This window comes from Microcaecilia unicolor, chromosome 4 (assembly GCF_901765095.1).
Source record: "Microcaecilia unicolor chromosome 4, aMicUni1.1, whole genome shotgun sequence".
NCBI lineage: Eukaryota > Metazoa > Chordata > Amphibia > Gymnophiona > Siphonopidae > Microcaecilia > Microcaecilia unicolor.
Genome location: NC_044034.1, coordinates 331,212,786 through 331,236,798, shown reverse-complemented (window position 1 = coordinate 331,236,798; position 24,013 = coordinate 331,212,786). Strand labels below are relative to the sequence as shown.

The following is a 24,013-nucleotide window of genomic DNA, read 5'->3' as shown; positions in this document are numbered from 1 at the left end:
TTTGCTGGCGGGGTCCCCAATCCCCGCCAGCCAAACAGTCTTCTTCAGCGTCGGTCGACTCCGGCGCCTTTGTTGTGTGATCATCTGTTTCTGACGCCTTACATCCTGCACGGGGCTACATGCACGGTGCAGGATGTAAGGCGTCAGAAACAGATGATCATACAACGAAGGTGCCGGAGTCGACCGGCGCTGAAGAAGACTCTTTGGCTGGCGGGGTTTGGGAACCCCCGCCAGCAAACAAGGTACCTGATGCAGTGGCGGGGCGGGCAGCGGGGGGGGGGGGTGTCAAATGTAGAGGGGGCCAGGGCGTAGTCTGTGGGGGCCCATGCCCTGTGGCCCCACGTAGCTATGCCCCTGGTGGCATCCCGTAGTAAGGTGTACAAGTGCACACTACCCAGGTGCTAAAAAAAATACATTTTATTTTTTGGCAGCGGGGGCATGTCTGCGCTAATCAGCACAGTAACATTGCCATACGCTAAATGATTAGTGCAGGATTGAGCCTTTACTGCCTACCCAGAAAACAAGCAGAAAAGGCTCTCAAGAAAAGGTACAAGAGTGCTTTATTTGTGACCCGACACGGGCCGTGTTTCGGTGTAAAACAACACCTGCCTCAATTCAACAGGACAGCACAATTAATATAAGCTGTTGCTTAAAAGGTAATACTCAGAGAGTTATCAATCTGCTTTTAGAATGGCGAAATAGCGACTTAATGAGGCAGTTTGTATCTCATTAAGTCAATGTTTGCGGATTGATAATTCTCTGAGTATTACCTTTTAAGCAACAGTTTATATTAGTTGAATTGACCCCTGAGGCAGGTGTTGTTTTACGCCGAAACACGGCCCGTGTCGGGTCACAAATAGAGCACACTTGTATCTTTTCTTGAGAACCCTTTGTGCTTTTCTGGATTGCTTTGCTGTGTGCTTTGACCCTCTCCGTTGTAGGCCTTTACCGCCTACAAAATAGGTGGCGGTAAGGGCTCACGTGCTAATTTTTGTTAATGGCCGCATGCTATTGGCAACATTACCACATGGCCATTAATTCAGAAAATGGATAATCGTCCATTTTCCAGCCACAGCAAAAAAGATCTGTGTTAAAAGCCACGTTTTGCTGCAGCTTTGCAAAAAGGTCCCTTAGTGTGAGCTAAATCCAAATCCCCCTTTCATGGACTATTGGTCTAACATAGCTTATCTTTCTTATGAACTGTAAGGTAATGGTGTTCAAGGGTTAGCTCTGGAGGAGCTGGAGGGAATAGTTCAGACTACAACTGAAAGACAACTTTTATAAAAGTGAGCCCAAGTTTAAAATGAGTGGAGGAGTGGCCTAGTGGTTAGGGTGGTGGACTCTGGTCCTGAGGAACTGAGTTTGATTCCCACTTCAGGCACAGCTCCTTGTGACTCTGAGCAAGTCACTTAACCCTCCATTGCCCCAGGTACAAAATAAGTACCTGTATATCTAAGCCGCATTGAGCCTGTCATGAGTGGGAAAAGCACAGGGTACAAATGTAACTAAAAAATGAAATAACAGAAAAACATGAAGAGGAGCCACTTAACAAAGGACATCTTATTTTTATGTTATGTACAAGGTTTTCTTTACAAGTTCATTGTTTTCTACTTTAATTAAAATATAAAAATAGATCATCTCTTTTAAACCATCTCATTGTTCTTATTTACATCTGTCAGGAGTGGGGGTAGGGTTATGTTTTGGGGGGCCGTGGGTTCTGAGCACGCCTTGTCGGCCTGGTTGGAGAGAATGCCACAACCTCGAAGTGCTTCTGTTCCTCCGCGTTGTTGGGGAAGGACAGGTGGCCCCGGTAAAGGCGTTTGATGAAGTGCGCCTCCCGCTGGTTCCGTTGGCTCCGTGATGCCTTGCGTGGCCGGCCCCGGCGGGTGAATGCCATATACCAGCTACCATGGCGGGCATTCTGGAAGGCCGTATAGTTGTTCTCCAACACAATCTCTGTGAAGACGCAGTCCTTGCTCCTGCCACTGGGCTGGATTGAGGGAGATGCAAAATACTTTCTATTAATGGAGAAGGAAACATACACCCAGTGCATTTTTTTCTAGCAAACAAAGGTGGCGGTACTCAAAGGCTAGGCCACCTTCAGGGGTGGGGTGATCACTGAGGGACCCACGCCACAATAGCCAGGTCCCTTGCAACCAGTCACAGAATCTATGACAAGGCAGAGTTGGTGTGTAGAACCTGAGCTCTTTCATTAAAACTTGGGGTCCATGGGTCAATTTTAGCAGACAATGGAAAAGGTGCGTACTCAGTACCCTCAAGTACCCTCTCAAAAAAAAAGCCCTGCATACAATGGAGGCAATGCATGCAGATCTCTTATGCATATTCATTGCGAATATTATTATTATTATTATTAGGTTACTTTAATCACATTATTATTATTGTATGTTATACCTTGTCCTTGCTCTCATATACCTGATATCAATTGTTTATTTATTTACTCCCCATTTTTCTGTTATTTTTATGTACCTCAATTGTATCAATAATCTGAACTTCTCATTCCGTTAATGGCGATCGCCACTGCGGCATAATGTAAGCCACATTGAGCCTGCAAATAGGTGGGAAAATGTGGGATACAAATGCAGCAAATAAATAAATATCCCAAAAACAGACTGGCTAGATGCGTCCCTAGGAACCACTACTCTAGGCATCCTCCAGTGGCAAGGCTGCGTTGATTTTTTACACTGGACTTAGGGGGCATTTTACAAAGGGCTTCCCATGTGCCAAGCACAGGAGCCTGGTGGTAGTTCTCACCCCCAGTGCAGGCCATTTCCAGCGCTACAAAAATATTTTGTATTTTTGTAGCGCTGGGACTTACCCGGCAGCACCACACACTGCCCATTTAACGCTGGGTTAGCACAGGAGCCCTTACCATCACCTAAATAGGTGGCGGTAAGGGCTCTCCCTGGAAGCTCTCCCTGGAAGTGGCTACGTGTCAATCCCTGTGATTAGCGCAGGACCATTTCCTTTAAAAGAAAAAAAAACCCCAGCCTTTTACCTGCTGCAGTAAAGGGGGGCCTCGGCACGCATCAAATGACTCGTTTGGTGCTTTTCAATAAAGACCTTAATTGTTGTTTAGAAAGAGCCAGCCTACCCTACAAAATACACTTAGCAAGTAGTACGTGTAAATTCTAATTAATGCCAATTAGTGCTGGTAATTGGTTGTTAACATCCAATTATCTGTGCTGATTAGCTTGTTAACTAATTAAGTTATTGCATTGTTATGGAAAATGATTCAATTTCCACTCTAAATCTTGGTGTGATATATAGAATCCCAGGGTAAAGGGGGAAATAGAAATGCAGCCATTTTAAAGCTGTGTTAAAAGTGGCCTCAGCACATGGGAAATCCACACGCTAGTCAAAGTGCAGGCCACTTTTTAGCGAGCTTAATAAAAGGGCCCCTTAATATTGGAAAAACCTATTAGACATGATGCTACTTTAAAGCATCTAATACTGTAAACTTTTTTCTTGGTAATTCATGAATGACTTATTTAAATAAAGCATATACTGAAACACAGCTTAAAAAAAAAAGTCCAGTCCCTTCCTGAAATCTCCCAGTCCCGTCTGATTTCTTTTTTAATCATTCCACTGAGACATGAATACACTATGTACTAAGCATTTTCCAATAGATCAAAAATAGGAAAAAAACATTGAGCACTGGGCTTCCTAAATATATTCTGCAGACCCCACAAACAGTTGGGTTTTTTACAGGGGAAGGAGCGGAGACTGTGGTGGAGGAAGGGCAAAAAAGTGTCCTGAGAGAGGGAGCAAAAAGAGGTTCCTTGTGACTCTGTGCAATTCACTTAACCTCCATTGCCCCAGGTACAAAGTAAGTACCTAAACATAATATGTAAACCACTTTGATTGTAACCACAGAAAGGTGATATGCATTGAGGGCCAGATGCACTAAACCTTAATGACCCTTTTAATGACCCTTTACTGACCCTTAACTAAGAAATTTTCAACCGTAGCATGCATCAAAGGCCATTTTCCGATGAAGCTAGCAGCTAACGAAACCGGAATGCAAAGGAGAAACTACCATTGAAATGTTGACAATTCGGAATGCACTAACCATACCGACGATAGCAACGAATCACTTACCATCAGAAATTTAACGTGAGCTCAGACCTGTCGTTAAGGTCTGAGCTGTCATCTCCCTGCTGGCCTCTGCACCATAAAAATCATGTTTAAAAAGAAAAGTGAGCTCCCCGCTTCCCTCTGCCTAAAATAAAAATGAAACTAACAACAAAAAAGGATCGGGAGGGGGCAAAGGCGCGCATCAGGAGCGTCCTTCACGGACGGCCTTGCCCCCGCCTGAATTCGCCGCTGCTCCCCGCTCCCCCCCCCCACCTTCAAAACCAAAACCAAAATAAAAATCAAACTAACTTTTAAGGCTGCCCCGGCCCCCCTCCCTTCCTGTCTCTTTCCCAGCCCCGCCTCCCGACATCCTCCGCCCTGTGCCCAGCCCCCTCTGCCCCCTCCTGGGGTCGTCACCGCCATTCCCCCCCTCCACCAGGCCCCCCTCCTACCGGGCCCATGCAGCGCCTCTGCCTCTGTGTAACCACAGAAAGGTGATATGCATTAAGTCCCATCTCTTATCCCTTATAGTTTCAAAAGTGGGTGAGCGTGAAGAGGAAAGAGGCTTTAGAAATGGAGAGAGAGGATACAAAGAGGGGAAGAGTGTCTGAAAGGAGGGGTGGAGATATGGTCTGAAGGATTTGGAGGAGCTAGTAAGGGATTGATAGAGAGTTTAAAGGGACAGGAGACTGTGAAAATTGGGATGAGAGACTACAGTAGGAATGAGATTGGAGAGGTGGCAAAAGGAGATCAAGGAAAGCTGGGCAGAGGTAGAGATAAGGGGTTGGATGTCAGGGAGGATTGAATAACAGGGTAGGAGCTAGAGCTGGTGATGGAATGAGAGTCAGAGGGAGGTAGATGATGATTCAGGAGGGGGTGAGATCAGAGAATGGCAATAAGTAGGTAGTAGGTGATGGTGAGAGTAGGATGTTGAGAGACAGTGGGAGACTGAGAATTAGAGGGGAGAATGAAGGATAAATCCTAACTGGGTCTAAGGATCAATAGCAGTCCTGTTGGTTCTATGTTCCCAATAGTAAGCATACTGGTGCCCTGGGCATGGTATAATATTTACAAGGCTGTCTTTTAATAGGTAGGGTTGTTGCAGTTCTAATTCTAGCAGTTAGTACTGTTATAGTAAATTTGTTGTATAAGTTCTGCATATCTTTCTGCAGGGTTTTGTGTTGTTTTGCAGTGTCTGGTAACAGAAGGAGAGTTTTACTGTTCCTGAGTTGACAATACAATTTGAATTTTATTTTTGTATGGTGAGTTGTAATAGGCCATATCCTAGCACCATAGTGCAGGTTTTACACTGAGATTCTCTCTAATCCTGTACAGAATTGAGATTTTACACTCCTATAGGATTAATTGATTGATGCTGTCAGTTGTAACTGTAACTTTACTGGATGGCTGATTATGCATAGAAGGCCCTTGGGACATTTCTTTTGTACTGTCTCTTATAGTTAATTTAAAGGCAAAAGGAAGGGTTGTGATATAGTGGTTGGCTTGAACCCCTCCCCACATTGCCATCACAGATTCTGTCCAGAGACACTACTATTCAGCTGCCTCCCCATCCCCACCTTAACTGACAGACCATCTGGCTCCAACAGGTCCTAAGGCGAGCCCTCTTCTCACCCTGACAACCAGGGCCAGTGTTAGCAATTGCAGAGCCCTGTGCAGACCAGTTCAGTGGGTTCCCCTGCCCGTGCCACCATAAGCCATAATTTATCAGTTTAAAAGGAGGTTTAGAGCTCTCGGAACTTCACCTAACCCTATACCTTGGTATGCATCCACCACATTTCAGTAGAGAGCGACAGCAATTTTCATATCCCGCCAGCTGCTGAGTCCAGATCCTCCTTCCTGCTACATCCCGCCCTTGCAGAAGTAGGAAGTGACATCAAAAGGGGGCGGGACACAGCAGCGAGGAGGCTCTGGGCTTGGCAGTTGACAGGATATGAAAATCGCTGCCGCTGCCTGATGTTCTCTATGTGGATGTACATTAAGGTACGGAGCAGGGAGGTGTTCCGAGACAGGAGGACTGATGTGCCAGAGATGCAGGGCCCCGAGGAGCGTGAGGCCTTGTACAACCACCCCTGTCGCCCCTGCCTAAGACCGGCCCTGCTCACAACTAAAGCAAGCTCAAAGTAAAAAGAAAAAGCAGGGGGCAGAAAATGTTTGTACTGGCTCTGCCTCTGGGTTCCATTTATTCATGTCTTATACTCTTTGTACTGGTTCTAGCATGCTCACTTACATATGGCTACCCCCAGGTCTGGTGTTGTCACTGTATTTATTTCTTTGTCCTGATGGATGCTAGAGGATGGTATGCACTTCTATATATATATGCAGATAATGTTCAGATGAGGTGCCGGAGGATAAGATGGTGGTCGAACAACTGAAATTGATTAAGGGATGGTTTTTGGATTTACGTCTGCAGGTTATTGTTGACAAAACCAAACTTCAGTGGTTTATTTATAAGGTCCCAGTACCATCCATGGTGGTTGTGTGACAGTTTTTGAGTGTCTTTTAGAGATTTTGGGCACAACTTGGGAGTGTGGATGGACCCCTTTTTTCAATTAAAACAGTATATTTCAAAGATAGTTGATTTTGTGTTTTGAGGATGATTCACCAACTTCAGTGGCATTTGGCTCAGGAAAATTTGGTGGCAGTCACTTGTACATTGATATTGTCATGCTTGGCCTATTGCAACACTTTTCTGGTGGGGTTACTCAGAAAGAGATCCAGAGATTACAACAAGTCCAGAATAGTGGCACCCTTTTGGTGGAAGATTTCATGAGATTTCACCATGTCTGCTTGTTTTGACCCAGTTACATAGTCAGCCTATCAGATATCTCATTAAATATAAAGTTGTACTGCTGACTTTTAAACCTCAGGCACACGTGTCCTTGATTATCTATGAGCAAGGATTTGGATGTATAAACCAGGCCTTAGTTTGTGTTCACAGGATGACCATATACTGGCCATCCATAGGGTCAAAGAAGTAAAGCTGGTTAGATCTGTGAAAGGAGTCTGAAACGTTCTTCCAAGCAACCTTTGTAGTGAGACTGATTTATGTGAGAGAACCCCCCCCCCCCCCCCCAGAGTTTGTGGAGATGAAGGATAATTTTTCTGGAATAAACTGTTGGGAAGATAAAGGAAAAGGGCTATTATTTAAAACTGGAATAAACTGTAAGCACAGGAGACCAAAAACTGCAAACTGTAATATAATATATCAGTATGTAAGTAGGCAACAATTGTACCCAAATTAGAGAAAATTGCAGGGGTGGAACATGCAAATTGCTTTCACTGATATATTGTTATTATTTACACACTTAAATAAAGATATCATTCAAAGCTGAAGGTTAAGAAAAAATCTACTATAATAAAAAGCACCTCCAACGTTCTGAAGCTGACTCCGTGGCTTCACTGAAGGGTTCGTAAGTTCGTAACTACTGCTACTACTATTTAGCATTTCTATAGCGCTACAAGGCGTACGCAGCGCTGCACAAACATAGAAGAAAGACAGTCCCTGCTCAAAGAGCTTACAATCTAATAGCCACTTCTCTGCCCATGTCTCTCTGCCCCGTCCGCACGTCTAAACGATCTTTTAACTAATAATATACATGCTATTTAATACTATAATTATAATAATTAATTATTTGAAATTATAATTATTATATTAAGTATTTCACATGAGGCAATTATTATTATTAATGTTTAAAACATTTTTTACAATTATTATAATATGTTACTAATTCATATTTAAGGTATTTTATGACAAAAGTGTTATTATATTGTGGTATATATGTACATATGATTTGTATAATCAGTGCATATATTTATGATTTCTTTATGATATTTAACTTATTTTAATGTATATGTCTTTTCATGGTGTTCAGTGTTATTAGCTGAGATTACATTTTTAATTTTAAATTATTAATGTGTATGCAATTGTTTGTTTTGTAGCCCCTGATGCAGCCCAGTTGGGTGAAACACGGCCTGTGTCGGGCTTTCTCATTTTATTTCCACCTATTTTTAATAAATATTATTTTTTTCATCCACGTATCTGCTTTGGTTTTTAATCAATTTTACCTTCAGTCCAGCCACCCACTTTTATTTCTCCCAAAGTCTTTGTTTACCCATCTTATTGTCTGTCTATGACCAGAGTTTCTAAATTACCCTGTTCCAGGAGGGAGATTTTAAGGCAGTCCTGGATTTCTGACACCCTTATCCTGATGCACTGTGAAACCTACAGCACTGATTTCAATGGGTAGAATCAGGGACTACAAATCCCACACTGCTTTGGAATATAAGTTTAAAATCAAGACTGATAAAAGTCTCACTCCTGGAACTGGGTAACTCGACAGTTCTACATGTCCCAAATGCACATGTTTCTCCTGTTGCCTATTTAAGATGTTTCATTTGTATGAATGTTCTACTGTGCTGTTTTGATATCTATGCTACTGACAGTGTAAGTTACCCAGCTCCAGGCTGAAGATTAGGAGGCAGTCTTGCATTTCTGACCACCTCATTTGGTGCATTATGGGACTGATTTAGTAGGCAGGATCAGGCACTACAAATTCCACACTGCTTTGGGATTTAAGTTCAAAACCAAGACTGGATAAAAAGTCTCCAGCCTGGAACTGGGTAACTTGGCATGTCTGATATCATATTGTTGCTGTTATCAGAATTTAATTTTCATTTACCTATTTCCATCTTTACCTTACTATTCTAGTTTTATTTATTTGTGTGCATCATGCTGACACTTGATCGTTTTATTATAGTTATGCTATTACTACCATGTAAGTTGCCTGTATCCAGTTACACCTGCTGTTCAGCCGGTGGCGGGAGGCGGGGATAGTGCTGGGCAGACTTATACAGTCAGTGCCAGAGCCGGTGGTGGGAGGCGGGACTGGTGGTTTGGGAGGCGGGGCTAGTGCTGGGCAGACTTACACAGTCTGTGCCCTGAAAAGGACAGGTACAAATCAAGGTAAGGTATACACAACAAGTAGCACATATGAGTTTATCTTGTTGGGCAACTGGATGGATCATGCAGGTCTTTTTCTGCCATCATCTACTATGTTACTATGTTACTATGTTCACTGCATAGGGTGAATCTCAATAAATAAATATGATGTGCGTGAGTGCAGGTGTGTTTGTGCCTTTGCATATGGAAGTGCATGCATGCAACTCACTTTTCCAATCAGCTTTCCCTTCTTGCTCATACAGATGTATTTCTCACTCTCAGCCCCCTTGATCCTGACGCGGCTTCCAAAAGTGTCTGTCTCCACAATTAGCTTTGCTAGGAAATCAAAGCAAAGAGAAGGAGAAAAAGTATTTTCACTGATTCTGTGTGTTGCAATACATACAAATGGTTTTTTCATTGGCTTTGTGTGCTAGCATGTACAATCATGATATTTTTCAACTGGTCTATGTACAGACATGACCTATTTCATGGATCCTAGGTACCAGTAAGTAGAGATATAACTATAGGGTGTGTGGCATTGCACAGAGAAGGGAAAGCCTGGAAACTGAAGACTGAGAATTTATCCATCTAAGGAATCTGTTAATTAAGCTGGGTTAAGGCAATATTGCATGCTATTTGTGCAATATTGCATGCTAATAATACAGCTTAATATAGATTGTTTTTATTGCACATTATAATAAAGCATGCTAATTCAAGCAAAGCAGCTCATAATTATGCAAGTACAGCTTGTGTTAATGGAAAGATAACAAAACCTCAAGAAGTGTTATTATCTTTCTTCCTGGGAGCAACTTAAAAGAGGCCATTTCTTTCAAACAGTACCCAGCCAACTCTAGAAAATGTGATAAAAGTGGTCAGTGTAGCAGGGTTTAAAATAGGATTGCACAAGTTCCTGGAAGAAAAGTCCATAAACCAAGGTGGACTTGGGGAAAATCCACTGCTTATTCCTGGGATAAGTAGCATAAAATCTGTTTGAACTCTTTTGGGATCCTGCCAGGTACTTTGGACCTGGTTTGGCCACTGTTGGAAACAGGATACTATGTTTGATTGACCTTTGATCTGTCCCAGTACAATAATACTTATGTACTTATATATTTATCCTCCTTCCATAATTTCCACCCTGTATCCCAAATTCTCTTTCAATAACCTCTCCACACCCTTGACCTCCTTTCAACAACCCTCCTGAACCCCCTTATCACTTTCACCTTCCCTGATAGATGGCAGGGGGCAAAAGCAATCCCCAGGTGTTCCTGCCTCAGCAGCTCCCTATCTTAAAATGGCAGTCTCAGCTCCCTAGTGGTAGCATCGTGATACTACTGCTAGGGGATCAGCCTGCCAAATAGGATAACCAGACAGCCAATTTTTGGTGGATCTAAGTCCATGAAATGTTCTCTCCACTCTCCCTCCCCTTGTTCTCTGCCTCTTGGTGTCCTACCCCCAATTCAAAATATAATACCTTATCTGACTGGTATCACCAAGTCCCATGAACAGAAGACCTCCTCTAAAGATGTCTAGAACTCCCTTTTACCAAGTTTGGCGGTCAGCAGCAGTATTCCCGAGTTACCAATGCCAGCGTTCCGCAATGCTCAGTTTTCATGCATGTGAGGGGTGTTGACATTGGCAGCTCAGGGACACTGTCACGAACTGTTGAGTTTGGTAGAAGAGAGTTCTGGCTGCCTTCAGAGGAGGTTCTCAGCTTTTGGAGCATGGGGATACCGGCCAACTAACTGCAGCAAGGGTCAGGGCTGACCCAGGCAGAAATTAAGGAGGATCTTCCCCCCAATCTCCCCTCCTGCCATTACTACCACACACCAAAAGACCCATAACCAAATACAGAACAAGGGATCACAAATTAGAAATACAGTGAAACCTTGGTTTTCATCGCCTTCGGAGTTCGTCGTTTTTGGTTTTCGTGGTTTTTTTCATCCAAAAATTTGTCTCGGTTTTCGTTTGTCGCCTCAGATTTCGTCTTCAGCTGGCAGGGTCTGGACCGTTCACACAGTACAGCTGCCAGAGTTTCACTGCAGCCAAGAAGAGCAATAAGGGCGCTGGCTCTAAGCCCCTCCCATCAGAACGACGCTGGATTCTCCTACCACCTGTACTTTCTTGTTTCCTCGGTTTTGGTTTTCGTCGATAATTTTCGGATGAATTATCGACGAAAACCGAGGTTTCACTGTAAAAATATGGGGTCTGATATTCATCCAGCAGTGATCAGCATTTTGCTGATCAGTGCTGTTGACGTTGTACCTGGAAATGAAATGCTGGGCCATATCTGGGCCCTGGCATTGAATTTCCAGGTATATGGAGCAAGCAAAAACATAGCTGTTTAACTGCAATATTCATGACTTAACAAGCTCCAAAGGACTTAAATGCAAATCAACTTATGCAACCAGCTTTTCCTACATAAGCACGCAACTGTGGAATGCGCTACCAAAAGCCGTGAAAACAATATACGGCCATCTAAACTTCAGGAAATCATTAAAAACCTACCTATTCAAAAAAAGCATACCTTATTGACATAACCTAAATGACTGAACCCTGCAACACAATTACCTAAAGCTAGAAAAGGACCTACCGCAACCCCTCCTCTCTACAATTCCCTAATGTGTCTGTAAAACATGCATCTTATTCTACCATAATACCACTTTGTATTTGTTCATTACCGGCTTGGCGTACGCCTACGGTATAATGTAAGCCACATTGAGCCTGCAAATAGGTAGGAAAATGTGGGATACAAATGTAATAAATAAATGAAGACCCACACAAAGATAGGACTGTGTTTTATACAGTTCTATTTATGTGGTTATCTTAGCTGGTTAAGTGCTGCTGAAAATGCCCAGTTAAACTAACAGGAGCCTCTCCAGGCCATATAGACAAAAACTGAACTGGAATAGAAGGGGCATTTTAGAAAGGATGTCCAACTCAAAATGTGGATGTCCACCTCACGTATTTTAGAGCTAAAATACATGTGAAATTGACATTCGTGTGCTGGAAATGTCCAGCATGAACATTCCTTTACAAACTGAGAAGTCCAAATTATAAACAAAGGGGGTGTGGGAGGGGGAGGGAATGAGGGACATGGACATCTTTGTGGAAGCAGAAGAATGTCCATATTAAAAAACAGTCACACAGACATCCCTATAGAGGAATAACCTAATGGTTATAGTAACCAGCTAAGAGCCAATGCAGAGATTCACAGGTTGCCAGGTCAAGTCCCACTGCAGCTCTTTGTAATTTTTGTTTCTTTTTCTTTGTTTTAAATTGTGAGCACTCCAGGGACTGAAAAATACTTACTCTGACTTCTTTTATCTCTATTCAGTGGAAAACTGCTCAGTCAGAGAACCTTTCTGTAACCTGGATGTACCAAATACTAGGTCTGAATACAGATGTCCGTCCTTTTGAACATGGACGTTCATTCTCCATCTGTGATTGGAATTTGGAAGTCCATATTTTGGACCCTTCCTAGTCCTGCCCAGAACATGCACAGACCATGACTTATGGACATACTTCAGTGTTAGTCATCCATATCCTGCCTTTGTAAAATTGGGATTTGGACATCCATACAATATGGATGTCTAAATGCCAGTTTTCAGGCAAACTTCTAAAATAACCACCATAGTGTAACATTGGAGGGAAAAAAAAACAGAAATGCATTTCCTTTTGTACCAAACACAATACAAAGACATCTGCCATGCGCATTTTCCATGCCAGTTAAACATTTCAAAATAAAACATTTCTTTCTACCTTTGCTGTCTGGATATTTTATTTTTCCATCATGTTGGTCCCTGTTTCTCTTTTTTGCTTTCCTGTTTCTCTTCTGCTAATTCCCTTTCTTTCCATTCTCGGATCCAGCATCAGCCCCCTACATTGATCCTTCCCTCCTGTGGGCCTGCATCCCTCTTTCCCTCTACCCCTCCCAGTCCAGCATTTCTTTTTTCCTCCAGTATCACATCCCAGAACATTCCCTCTGACGTGTTCTGCCTATGCAGTAACAGGAAGTTGCATCAGAAGGGGTGGGATGTGTCAGAGGGAAGGACCATGGTTTACTAAGCAGCAGCATGAGTGAATCAATGCCGCTGCCAGAAATCCCTAAAATGAAGACATGCATTAAAGTAGACTGGAGGGGGGGGGGGAGATGTTGGACCACAGGGGTCCAGTTTGCCCCTGACCTATGCTGACCAAAACAAAGATACACCGCTGCTGCATGGGCCTGAGCCCAAAGTGGATAGGTCTCTGCCCATCCATGCCCATCTGTGGGATTTTTCCTGCCTCCCATCAGCATTGAGGGTGAGGGATTATTGAAATGGGATTGAGGATGTAGGAGGTTCTTGAAAAGGGATCAAAGTTGGCGGTATTTGTTTTATAAGCATTAGCCCTGCCATTAAACAATAGCAGATCTTATTTAGGGCTCACTAATTTTATGTTGCTGCAGCAGGGAACATGCTGGGCAACACAAAAGTAAATTTATCACAGGATTTGCTAACCTGTGGTACAATAAAGTAAAGTAAAATAGTGCAAAAAATCCATCATTTTACTGTGGCTTAGTAAATACGGGCCGAGGGAAGAGAAGCGGCATAAGAACATAAGAATAGCCATACTGGGTCAGACCAACGGTACATCTAGCCCAGCATCCTGCTTCAAACAGTGACCAATCCAGGTCACAAGTACCTGGCAGAAACTCAATTAGTAGCAATATTCCATGCTACCAATCCCAGGACATGGCTTCCCACATGTCCTTCTCAATAACAGACTATAGACTTTTCCTCCAGAAACTTGTCCAAACCTTTTTAAAACCCAGATATGCTAACTGCTGTTACCACATCCTCCGGCAATGAGTTCCAGAGCTTAACTATTCTTTGAGTGAAAAAATATTTCCTCCTATTTGTTTTCAGAGTATTTCCACGTAATTTCATTGAGTGTCCCCTGGTCTTTGTACTTTTTGAAAGAGTGAAAAATCGAATCACCCATTCTATTCCACTCAGGATTTTGTAGACCTCAATCATATCCCCCCTCAGCCATCTCTTTTCCAAGTTGAAGAGTCCTAACCTCTTTAGCCTTTCCTCAAATAGAAAGACTTTCATCCGCTTTATCATTTTGGTCGCTCTTCTTTGAGATACGGCAACCAGAATTAAATGCAATACTGAAGGTGAAGTCGCACCATGGAGTGATACAGAGGCTTTATAATATTCTTGGTCTTATTTTGCATCCCTTTCCTGACAATTCCTAGCATTCTGTTTGCTTTTTTGGCCACTGGGCAGAAGAGTTCAGTGTATTGTCTACAATGACATCTAGATCTTTTTCTTGGGGGCTGACTCCTAAGGTGGACCCCAGCATCAGGAGGCAATGATGATTTGGATTATTCTTCCCAATGTGCATCACTTTGCATTTTGTCTAAATTTCATCTGCCATTTGGATGCCCAGTCTTCCAGTTTCCCATCTTCCTGCAATTTTTCACAATCTGCCTGTGTTTTGACAACTTTGAATAGTTCAATAGTTTTGTGTCATCTGCAAATTTAATCACCTCACTCGTCATTCCAATTTCCAGATCATTTATAAATATATTAAATAGGACCAGTCCCAGTACAGATCCCTGTGGCACTCCACTATTCACCTTCCTCCATTGAGAAAAATGGCCATTTAACCCTACCTTGTTTTCTGTCCAATAACCAGTTCCTAATCCAGAGAAGGACATTGCCTCCTATCCCATGATTTTTTACCATTTTCTCAGGAGCAAGATGGAGGCTGATGCAGATGGTAGAGGAAGAAGCATTTCTCCAAGTGTGCCAAGGATAGAGCAGAGAGGAGGAACAAGTTGAGTGCTGGATGGCTATAAATCATGAAGTCAGAAAGGAACACTGGAACCATCCCAGTGGAGGAATTTTAAAATCAGTGGAGGCAACTTTAGGTGAGGTCCTAAGGAAGAAGTGAGCACAACCCTGCACTCTACCCTCTCTCACTCACACTATAACATAAAAAACAGGGCTATGTCTCAATGTAATTTGTTTCTTACCGAATCTGTTGCCATCCTCTGCAGTGGCACTGACCCGCTTGCCATGGACCTGGACGTGTTTGCCACTGGTGCGACTGTAGAGCTGATACTCGCGCATCTGACGTCGGCTCAGCTGGTCACTCATGGTTCCCTGGTCCCTCACGTACTGGTTAAAATTAGGAGACGGTTCATTCTCCCCCTTTGTTTACAAAGGGAAAAATAAAATCATTGTGTTTCCGGCAGGGTTAGAAGGTGGGACACAGGGATGGAGGTGAGAGAAGGGCCAAAAATAATCAGAGAAACACCTCCTCCGCTTAAAAAAAAAAAACCCAAATAAAATAAGTACCAGCTATGGCAGGCATGAGCTGGTCTAAGGTCATAAAAATAAAAGGGCAGTGATGGGACCGGAAGAAGTTTTGTGACAGTCACTTCACAAGGACTTGTTAGTGACCTCCAGGACAACAATCCAACCAAACACAACACCCACCCCTCTTGACCATGTCCCCCTACCCACCACCAACCACACCCTCTTTCACACCCAGGACCATGATTTCCTCCTCACCCCAATCATACACTTGTTGTCCTTCTCAACCCAATCATACCCTCTTTCCCCATCCCTCTCACCCCAAACACAATTTACAGCTCACCTAAAACTCACCTGCCCTCTCCTCTGTCTTGTGGCTTCAGTCAGGAGTAGGCAAGGAGGTGTTGAAGGTAATATAAGGAACTTGTGGTGTACAGGGAGTGCAGTAGAGCACAGAGTGTCGCAGGGAGTGTGTGGGTTCAGGGTACAAGAAAAGAGTAGGCTGGACACAGGGCGTAGTAGAGAGAGTGTATAGGTGCAGTAGGAGCAGGCAGAATGCAGGGTTTAAGGGTGGTGCCTGTCATAGCTGGTCCTATCTTGTGGAACAGTTTGCCTTCAAAATTAAGCCAGATTAATTATAATCATTAGTATTATGCTAACATTGTATTATATCTCTGGTATTTAAATTCCAGTGTTGGTAAATGTGTATATTGTTGATAGTGTTTCACAATAGTTCTATTATTAGGTTTCAATTTCCTGTTTTCAAGTTTACCTCATTTATTGGATTTATGTTTATTCTTGGTTATTTTACTATTGTTATGCTGTTAACAAAATTGTAAATTTTATGTTAAACTGTACCAACTGTACATTGCCTTGGGTGAATCTCTTCATAAAGGCAGTTAACAAATCCCAATAAATAAAAAATAAATAATAAATAATTGCCTGTTTCATAAAAAGATGAAGTCTGTTTTCTTTTCACAGGCTTTCAGTACAGAGCGAAATTTGTTAAAATATTGTAGGCTGTGGGTCAGTTTTCATTTTGTAGGATATAGTGATGTTTTTATTTTTGTTTTGCCTTGCACTGTTACTACGGAATTGTATTATTATGGGATAAGCAGCATAAAATGTATTGAGTTTTCTGGGATCTTGCCAGGTATTTGTGACCTGGATTGGCCACTGTTGGAAACAGGATGCTGGGCTTGATGGACCTTTGGTCTGTCCCAGTGTGGTAATACTTATGTCACTGTTTATGTTTTGTGTATTTACTGTATGTTTTTTTTATTTTACTTTTATGATTGTATTCTGCTTAGATTTTGGAATTTGGATTGATGAAACAGAAATTTGTAAAGTAAAAAAATGAATAAGTAGTAGCACATTTCCAGACTGTAGTGAGAAGAACGCAGCAGGGAGTTTGCATAAAGAGGGTATTTGCAGGGTTCAGGTTCTTGCAGGAAGTACAGTATGTGAAATGCAAGGTGTAAGATATCGCATGGACGGTGCAGAGAGCAACAGATATTCATGAAAAACACAAAGGGGTCCTTTTACAAAGGCATGCTGAAAAATGGCCTGCGGCAGTGTAGGCGCAGGTTTTGGAAGCGCGCAGAATCATTTTTCAGCGGACCTGTATAAAAGGTCTATTTTATTTTTGCCAAAAATGGACGCGCAGCAAAATCAAAATTGCCGTGCGTCCATTTTGGGTCTGAGACCTTACTGCCAACCATAGACCTAGCAGTAAAGAATTTGGGCGGGTAATGACCTACGCATGTCAGATGCCACTTGGCGCACATCCGCTATGCGTGCCAGAAAATACTAATTTATCAGACACGCATAGCAGGAGCATGCCAAAACTGAAATTACTGCAAGGGACACGTGGTCACCGGGCAGTAACTCCAATTTGGCGCACGTTGGGTGCGCATAGGCACCTATGAAACTTAGTAAAAGGGGACCAAAATGCAGCAAGGAATGTGCGAGTTGCTGGGTGTAGTAAAGAGTATCTGGGATGCAGCATAGAGTGTGTGGGTTCAGTGTTCAGCATTGAGAGCACAGGATATAATACTGAGTGTGTGGATTGCGGGTGGTGTAGCAGGACCTATGCAAGGTGCACCTTACAGTGTGTGGGGTCAGTATATAGTCGAGAGTGTGCAGGCTGTATTAGGGAATGCATAGTCTGCAAAGTGCAACATGGAGTATGTGGGGTGCAGGGAGGATGTGGGGTCCAATGTGCAAGGGAAGGTGCAGTGTTATAACAGGGAGTATGCAAGATGCAGGATGCACTGCAGTAGGGAGTATGAAGATGCAGAACAGTGCATACAGGGTGCAGGATGTAACAGTGAGTGGGTGGCAGGGGCGTAGCCAGACAACAGATTTTGGGTGGGCCTAGGCAAGAAGTGGGTGGGCACCAAGTGTTCTCCACCACCCAAAAAAATATATCTCAGCTGGTGGGATAACATTTCTTTCCACCTTGGCAGTCTGTAGCAAGCATGCGCTAAAAACTGAGAATGTGCAGGTGCCATTATCATGGAGAGCAGCGTTTTCGTTACCATCAGCTGGCAGAGATTGGTATCCCCACCAGCTACCGCTAAACATGTGCTACTGTTGGGTGGGTCTGAGCCCTAAGTGCCCACCCAGGCCCACCTATGGCTACGCCACTGGTGGGTGGGGCACAGGATGGTGCAGGGAGGATGCAGGGTACAGGGTGAACCTGAGAGTGTATGGGTTGCAAGGTGCAGGTTGTATTGGGGAAGGTGCAGGGTACAGGGTACAGCAGAGAGTGTGTAGACTGCAGGGTATAGCTGGTAGGGAGGGAGGGTGCTGAGTCTAGAGTCCAGCAGGGGGTGTAGGATTGGTGCCCAGCAAGGAGTGTGTGGTGTGCAACGTGGAATGGGAATGTTCAGAGTATGGGGTGCAGATTGTAACAGTGGATTTCCAGGGTCTGCAGTAAAGAGTGTGTACAGAGTATAGGTTGTGGCAGGGAATATGCATGGTGCAGGATGCATTACAGAGAGGAATAAACAGGGTGTGGCAGCGTGGATGGGGGTGCAGGGTGTAACAGGGATGGTTGGGGAACAGGGTGGTGTGTAGGGAGTGTGCAGGGTGAACAGGGAGTGTCTGGGATACACTGTGCATCTCCAGGTAAGATCACATCACGATGCATATCTTCTGCTTTCTCGTGAATAGTTTGGTTTCTTTACTGATGGGAACTGTCTGGCTTCAGTACAATTATTCAATGATCTTTGCACCTTTGCATCCGTTTCCTAATTCTCTGTCTTTTTGTTCCTATTCTCTGCCCGTTCCAGGTCACAGGGACCCCCACCCTTGCAGTGTGAGTGGAGGGCTCAGCAATCACAGCCACATTCTCCATGTGCAGGGATCCTGAGAGCCCTTCCCCGCCTGGGAGCTGAAGCATGGATCTGCCCCCCGCCCACGCTGTCTTTCACAACCCATCACCCTATTCAGGGGCTGTCCACTGAGACGCTTTGCAGACGGCCTAAGTTTTAATTGAGTCAATTTTAAAATAATTGCATTCTTTTTTTTTCACTGATCTTCTATTTTTATTCTTCTAGATATCCTGGAGTGTTTGACTTTCTATTACAACTTATCATTTGTCTTTCAATTTAACTGTATCTAACATGCTTATATTGCTCCAGCTTTCCCTACCCCCCCCCCCCCCCCCTCCCAGCGGTATCTGAGCATTGCCTCTGCCTGTCCCCCAGTTGCACTGGACTCTATAGCCTACCCCGGCCATTAGTCTCTCTGTCTCTGGTTATTGCCCCTGCTTTTCCCTGAGTGAAATCAGAATTAATGGTGATCAGTGAAAAAGAATTTCAACAGGAAAATATCTCTTTGGTGTTAATCGCCAAGCACAGTCGAAGAGAAACACTCCCAGTACTGCAGAGCTCAGTAAGGCAGTGGCTTTCCATCCCCTCACAATCCGCATAACCCCATACAGACATCTCCACAGACTGTATAACTGTATATGTGAGTATGCTATAGACTGTCTATAGAGTGGGGGTACATACCATCTGGGTGTGTAGTATAGAGAATGTTGTTGTATATCCGTTTATATTATATAGCTATCATATAGTTACAGTTTATTATTATTGTATATACCACCAAAGCTTTATCAGATCTAAGTACATAGAAACCATATATGTATATATGCTCACACACCATGTACATATTAAGAAGTACTTGTGCATCTATAAATATAGGGAAGGAAAGGCTTTTGGATTTAGTTCATGACCTTTTTTCAGTAGTAGATCAAGGTGAGTTACCTTCAGATACAGTAAATATTTTCCTGTCTCTGGAGGACTTAACATCCAAGTTTGTTCCCCAGGCAAGGAGGGTTAAACAGTTTGGTGAAGATCACAAGGGAGTGACAGGGAGATCTGAATTGTTGCTTCCCAGCTTTTTAGCCCCTTACTCTATCAGGTTGCTCCTGCACGCCATAGCCAGATACAGGACACTGTCAGTATATAGCACACATGGCGTATAATTTACACCCACTGTGTAAACAATCTGTAGCCTATGTATGTACATGCATACACGTGCACACACACACACACACACACACACTCATGTATATATATATATATATAATTATAATACACACGCATGCACATGCCCACACACACACACTCATGTATAAACAGCATATGCTTATTCTGTGTGCACTATGCACATACTACATAGGAAGGGACAGACACTACATATCGGGGACACGTACCTGGGTTTGACACGAGAGCAGCAAAACCTGCACACATCTGCATATAGAAAGAAGAGGCAGAAGTAAGGTTTCTTTAAGACATGAACAAATGTGGTTAGTTCCTTTTCTGCTGCAGTGAGAGGTGAGTAAAACTGAAGAGACCCTGACAGATGCTTACAGGTAAGTGACGGGAACTTGGGAAGCTCCCATGATGCTGGAGTGAAAACTCCTTCCAACTTTCCTCTGCTGTTCAAGTTGTGGTGCAGGGTGTGAGGACTTGCTCAGCCCTTCCAATAGATTTCTTTTGGCTAAGGGAAAGTTGTACCTACAGCACATGAATCACCAGAGAAGATCGGTAGTACTGAGCTGTGCTCTAGTGCAGTGAGGAGTGAGGCAGGTCCTGCTTGGAGATCGGTGCTGTCCTTTCTTCTGACACAAACTCCTTGAAGCTCACACCACATTAGGGGAAGAATCTGAGAAGCCAACAAACTCTGGCACAAGATCAACTCCCCCTTCCCTCCCCATACCCCCCCAAAAATATTCTGAAAGCACTCGCCCTCACTTGAGTGTCTTTCATATCTTCTTTCTGTAGAGAGAAAACTCAAGGACAAGTAGCTCCCATATGGGGAGATAGAGAGATACCCCCTCCTCGTCCACAAACCTCCAGCATGCCCCCCCCCCCCACAGTCCTTCCTGAAGAGGAAACTGCCACTGTAGATGGCTTTTTGCCTGGAAGCTGTTTGTGTGGCTCTCTCTGCCTCCTTCAGCACTGGGAAAGGAGATTACCGTAGGAGGCACCTGCATGCAGTGGTGATAGGGTGTGTGGGTGGGCTCCTGAAGCTGCTCTGCTGCCCCATTCAGGGAAGGCAACCCACTGCTTACTGACTCCAGCAGGAGACTAATAGCCCAATCTCTTCCCTCCAGTTCTGCTCCCTGGTCTCATCTGTAAACATTAATCAGAGCACACCTTGATCACAAGAAGGGGAGAGTTTGCTGCTGTGTATAAATGGAGGTGGCTGAGCAACAGCGGAGCTGGGACCAGTTTTCTGGGCACAGCCTGGAAGCAAATGGTCAGTATTGTACCATTTCCTGAAAAAAATCTTCCTACTAGTATTAAAATCTTCCTACTAGTATTACATATAGAACTACTGGCTGGCTTTGGTTTAGGAAGACATGCTGATCCAGTTCTGGATCTACCCTGCACACAAGGGGAGCAATGCGCACAGGGGAGCAAACCCAGGACTCAGCTCAGCTCATCCCTTAGACTAGATTCAGAGGGCAACCCTCACTATATCACAGGGGTGGGCAACTACAGTCCTAAAAGGCCACAACCCAGTCGGACTTTCAAGATTTCCACAATGAATATGCATGAGACATGCATGGAAGCAGTACATGCAAATCAATTTCATGCATATTCATCGTGGAAATCTTGAAAACTTGACTGGGTTGTGGCCCTTGAGGACTGTGGTTGCCCACCCCTAATATAACATATTCTCATGCAAAAGTTGTCAATTCAACCAGTGGAGAAGCACAGCGGACTAGACAGATAAATAGATACAGCACAGCAACCACATAAGGAAAATACATACATTCCTCAATCATTCCCTACAGGTCAGCCCTCTCAAGGTACACAAACAGTTAACATTCGTTCTTGTGCAACCCATGAACAATGTACACCAAAACCTAACCCAGAACTCTATTCCAAGTCTTCCAACCTACCCCTCCCCCCCAGACACACATAAGAAATTTCCAGGTAAATTCTCCTGCCAGTATTCTATGATAATGCCAGAAGCTTCAGACTTTCTCTGCCATCCCTTTTTCCTATCTGGAGCAGGAAGCCCTCTTGGAAGTTAGGGCTGCTGAGGGAAGGACCAGCTCAACCCCCTATTCATAAAAGCTGATTTATTGCAAATAACCCTATGTGATCCCACCAGTGTTGCCAGGTGGAAAATTTTTTTCCCACCCAATCCAGCATAAAAACCGCCCAAAACCCGCCCAAACTCAAACCCCGCCCCTGACACCCCCACCCCCGCGTCATCACCCCCGCCCCCGCCGTCATCAACCCCGCCGTCACCGGCCCCGCCTCCCCCGTCACCGGTCCCGCCTCCCCCGTCATCGGCCCCGCCTCCCACATCATCGGCCCCCACCCAAAACGTCACTAACCCCGCCCAAAACGTCACTAACCCGCCCAAAAACGTCACTAACCCCGCCCCTCGCGGCCGAAAAAGCCGCCCAAAAAACCGCCCTGAAGCCCAAAAAGCAGCCCAAAAAACCGCAACCCGCCGCGGGCAAAAATTTCCCGCGGCGGGTCGCGGAAAACCGCCCACCTGGCAACACTGGATCCCACCTGCTAGTTAATCACCCTTGTTACAGCCAGGAAATAACCCAAGCCACAAACCTCCCTAACGCCCTTCTCTCCTACATCTCACTCCAAATAATGCTTAGTGGAGATCGGGAGGCGGGGCAGACTTATACGGTCTGTGCCAGAGCCGGTGGTGGGAAGCGGGACTGGTGGTTGGGAGGCAGGGATAGTGCTGAGCAGACTTATACGGTCTGTGCCAGAGCCGGTGGTGGGAGGCAGGGATAGTGCTGGGCAGACTTATACAGTCTGTGCCAGAGCCGGTTGTGGGAGGCGGGGCTGGTGGTTGGGAGGCGGGGATAGTGCTGGGCAGACTTATACGGTCTGTGCCCTGAAGAGCACAGGTACAAATCAAAGTAGGGTATACACAAAAAGTAGCACATATGAGTTATCTTGTTGGGCAGACTGGATGGACCGTGCAGGTCTTTTTCTGCCGTCATCTACTATGTTACTATGTATTCTCCTTTCCTACGTAGTTTTCTGTGAAAAGCTTTGCCTTAGGAAGTGATAGCATTTGAAAACATCCCCTAACACTCTGCAGCTCATTTTCCTGTCCCTAATCCTGGGTACCCCCCCCCCTCACATGGGTTTCCCCCTTATCCCTCCCTCTCTCTTGCCACCACCCCCTTCCTCAAGCAAAGGCTTTCTCCGATTCATATTTGAAGAAATTTCTTGGTCTATTTGTAAATGTATTGCAAAAGTAAAGCATCCAGTTATAAAATGTAATAATGACAAAGTATGGAAGACCGTTATGGGGTTCTGGTGCAGGTCTGTACCGTTTGGTTTCTGGCCTGGTAAGCAGGATACAATAGATTTTGCTGCCCCTTGTTAAGTCTTTTGTTTGTTTGTTTGTTTTCTCTCAGCTTAGAGAAACGTGTGTCTCTGACATCTTTGTATTTCGTACAATGCAAGAAGAAATGCATTTCTGTTTCTCCGCTGCTACACTGCATGCAGAGTCTGGTATAGTGAGGTTTTCAATTTTCTCTTCCCCCCCCCCCCCCCCCCATGTCTCTGTTTCCTACAGTTTTTCTTCCTCTCGCCTCCATCCCCCTTCCCTTTCCCTAGAGGCCAGAAAGAAGATTCTATTAACAATGATATTGCTCCACCTACTTGAGATTCTTCCTCTGCAGCAGGGTCTTGAAGTTCAAGCTTAGCTAGAAGACCCCTTGCTGATTACTGGCTGCCTCAGACCACTGCGCACTCCTTGTACAAACTGCAAAAAAAAAAAGCAAAAAAAAAAATAGGTGGTCCTGTAAGGGCAGCTGCACACCCCAGGAAGCCGATGCATCAAGCTTGTGTCGGAGCTCCGTGCTGACAGCTTAGCACACAGCTTCCTAAAGCTGTCGAAATTTTTGCTCTCTTATACAGTAACCAAATTGTATGCAAATAGACCCTATACAGAACTTGTGCGCTAACCTGGGTAAGCACGCTAGAAGATGCGCACGCAGGCCCTCATGATCAAAAGCCCCGCGCTGTTTCAAACACCCCCCCAGGTTCAGGGAGGGCTGGAGATCCGGTGGGTCTCCAGCCCCCCCCCAAACCCCCCGAAATTAGTCCCTGGTGGTCTAGTGGCTGCCGGCAAA

General features: G+C 44.4%; 1 protein-coding gene across 1 annotated transcript; it reads right to left on the bottom strand.

The window, feature by feature from the left end:
• Positions 1–1,693: 1,693 nt before the first annotated feature.
• FGF17 (fibroblast growth factor 17) lies at positions 1,694–20,317 on the bottom strand. The gene is made up of 5 exons (XM_030199641.1): positions 20,250–20,317; positions 20,093–20,129; positions 15,084–15,261; positions 9,285–9,391; positions 1,694–1,990 (listed from the first exon to the last, which is right to left on the bottom strand). Exons 1-5 carry the CDS (start codon positions 20,279–20,281, stop codon positions 1,694–1,696), a joined length of 651 nt encoding a protein of 216 aa, XP_030055501.1. The 5' UTR covers positions 20,282–20,317.
• Positions 20,318–24,013: the final 3,696 nt, after the last annotated feature.

What these genes read in the sequence shown, in the direction of transcription:
- FGF17 (XM_030199641.1), bottom strand. Translation starts at nt 20,281, where the DNA reads ATGGGAGCTTCCCAAGTTCCCGTCACTTACCT. An exon ending in CAAGTTCCCGTCACTTACCT is followed by an intron (nt 20,130 to 20,249) that starts GTAAGCATCTGT and finishes TTCTATATGCAG; the next exon opens with ATGTGTGCAGGTTTTGCTGC. An exon ending in AGAGGATGGCAACAGATTCG is followed by an intron (nt 9,392 to 15,083) that starts GTAAGAAACAAA and finishes TTGATTTCCTAG; the next exon opens with CAAAGCTAATTGTGGAGACA.